At 50.6% G+C, this 2,505-nt stretch overlaps 1 protein-coding gene across 1 annotated transcript in view; it reads left to right on the top strand.

The window, feature by feature from the left end:
- The window catches only part of ERBB3 (erb-b2 receptor tyrosine kinase 3), a 22,936-nt gene that overhangs the window by 6,955 nt on the left and 13,476 nt on the right, over nucleotides 1–2,505 (top strand). The window contains exons 4-8 of the mRNA XM_011926209.1: nucleotides 961–1,026; nucleotides 1,179–1,297; nucleotides 1,405–1,546; nucleotides 1,926–2,039; nucleotides 2,131–2,251. Of these exons, the coding sequence (XP_011781599.1) occupies nucleotides 961–1,026; nucleotides 1,179–1,297; nucleotides 1,405–1,546; nucleotides 1,926–2,039; nucleotides 2,131–2,251 (562 nt within the window). The remainder of the gene's footprint in view (nucleotides 1–960; nucleotides 1,027–1,178; nucleotides 1,298–1,404; nucleotides 1,547–1,925; nucleotides 2,040–2,130; nucleotides 2,252–2,505) is intronic.

Raw genomic sequence — 2,505 nt, 5'->3', positions numbered from 1 at the left:
CCATCCTGGCGAACACGGTGAAACCCCATCTCTACTAAAAAAATACAAAAAAACTAGCCGGGCGAGGTGGCGGGCGCCTGTAATCCCAGCCACTTAGGAGGCTGAGGCACGAGAATGGCGCGAACCCAGGAGGCGGAGCTTGCAGTGAGCTGAGATCCGGCCACTGCACTCCAGCCTGGGCGACAGAGCGACACTCCTTCTCAAAAAAAAAAAAGAAAAAAAAAGAAGAAAAGGAGCAGACCGAGCATGGTGGCTCATGCCTACAATCCTAGCACTTTAGGAGGCCAACGTGGGAGGATCACTTGAGCCCAGGAGTCCAAGACCAGCCTGGGTAACATAGCAAAAAATCTACAAAAAATTTAAAAGTCAGACAAGCGTAGTGGTTCACACCTGTAATCCCAGCTACTCAGGAGGCTGAGGCAGAGGATTGCTTGAGCCCAGGAGGCTGCAGTTGCAGTGAGCTGTGATTGTACCTTTGTACTCTAGCCTGGGCAACAGACTGAGACCCTGTCTCAAAAAAAAAAAAAAAAAAACAAATTCCCTGGGTACTAAGCAGGGAAGCCAGATCTTTAGACTCCACATCTGTTACTTGTTCCACTAGAATATACTCCCTTCTCCTCGGAGCCCACCTTCCCCTGACCATTCACATGCATATATTCCTGCATATATTCATTTTGCCCAGGAGGAACCAAGTTCCTGGGTTGAGACTGGGACTAAGGTTGGCATTTGCCCCAGTCCCTCCCCTTCAGCTGCCCACTGGGTAGTGTGGAGGCGTGGCCCCACCCCTTGTTGACAGGTTCACTTGAGCCCAGCCCTGCTCTCCAAGGGCAGGGAGGGACACAGCCCTGGCTTTTTGCTTCCCGGGACTGAGGTGCCTGTGCAGTGACATCATACCCTGTTGATTCAAACAAGCCTTTCTTAGCCCTGATGGCCCCTTGTGTTGCCTTCCTTCCCAACCAGGTCCCCTCTGTCATGAGGTTTGCAAGGGGCGATGCTGGGGTCCTGGACCAGAAGACTGCCAGACATGTGGGTTTGAACTCTCCTCCAAAAACTTTACTCATACACTTTCATATCCCTTCCTCCCCAAGCCTGGGTCAACACTACGGGGGAGGAATGAGCAGTGGCCTCAGGATTCAGTCCTAGGAGCCCTAACAGCCATGCTTTCTCTCCTTCCATAGTGACCAAGACCATCTGTGCTCCTCAGTGTAATGGTCACTGCTTTGGGCCCAACCCTAACCAGTGCTGCCATGATGAGTGTGCCGGGGGCTGCTCAGGCCCTCAGGACACAGACTGCTTTGTATGTACTCTTTCCATTGCCTGGGTTCTGAAATTGGGATGTGGCCTTTGAGGAGGAGGTGGGGGTAAACACATAACATAAATCTGATGAGCCTCCTTTTTTCCCAGGCCTGCCGGCACTTCAATGACAGTGGAGCCTGTGTACCTCGCTGTCCACAGCCTCTTGTCTACAACAAGCTAACTTTCCAGCTAGAACCCAATCCCCACACCAAGTATCAGTATGGAGGAGTTTGTGTAGCCAGCTGTCCCCGTAAGTGTTTGAGGGGAAGGAACAATGATCAACAATAGTGGATCCAAGATTTTAGACAAAATTGTGGGAGGCAAAAAGAATCCAGTTGGTGATAAATAGGGAGATTGGTGAATGGTTATGATCATCTAACCACTCCAGTGAGTGACCCCTATGTCCTGTCCTCCCATGACTTCAGCTATCACCCTTACTTCTGCTCCTTGTAGCAACAAATAGTGAAGAGACCTTTGAATCTATAGGGCAGCACTTAAGGGACCTAGGGTGGCAGATGGGGACAAATCCAGTCAGAGCCGGAGGGAGCCCAGGCCCACAGCAAGTGTTCCATTGGTAGCTGGTAGTGTTCTTCCCTCATCTCTAATGGTGTCCTCCTCCTCTTCCCTAGATAACTTTGTGGTGGATCAAACATCCTGTGTCAGGGCCTGTCCTCCTGACAAGATGGAAGTAGATAAAAATGGACTCAAGATGTGTGAGCCTTGTGGGGGACTATGTCCCAAAGGTGAGTAGGAGATGGTAAGAAGTTGTAAAGAGACAGCCTTGCCTCTGAGCCTGTTCAGACCACCCCCACTGAATCTCTCTTACATTTACAGCCTGTGAGGGCACAGGCTCTGGGAGCCGCTTCCAGACTGTGGACTCGAGCAACATTGATGGATTTGTGAACTGCACCAAGATCTTGGGCAACCTGGACTTTCTGATCACCGGCCTCAATGGGTTAGAGATCCTGCCTTCCCTCCTTAGACCCCAGCCCATGCACCCCTCACAGTTCATTTCATTGGCCTAAACTTTCCTATGTGGAGCTGACTAGGAATCAAAGTCACAAAATTCTAGCCTGTTACAAAGGACCTGAAAGAAGGCTTAACACATCCTCCATCCAGGCCTTGGGTCCCCTCAGGAACATCTCTGAGCAATTCAATATCACCCTACCAAGGAACAAGGGACAGGAACAGCATATCCTCTTTCTGAAA

This window comes from Colobus angolensis, unplaced genomic scaffold (genome assembly GCF_000951035.1).
Source record: "Colobus angolensis palliatus isolate OR3802 unplaced genomic scaffold, Cang.pa_1.0 Scaffold67, whole genome shotgun sequence".
Lineage (NCBI taxonomy): Eukaryota > Metazoa > Chordata > Mammalia > Primates > Cercopithecidae > Colobus > Colobus angolensis.
This window is presented reverse-complemented; position numbering and strand designations above follow the sequence as displayed.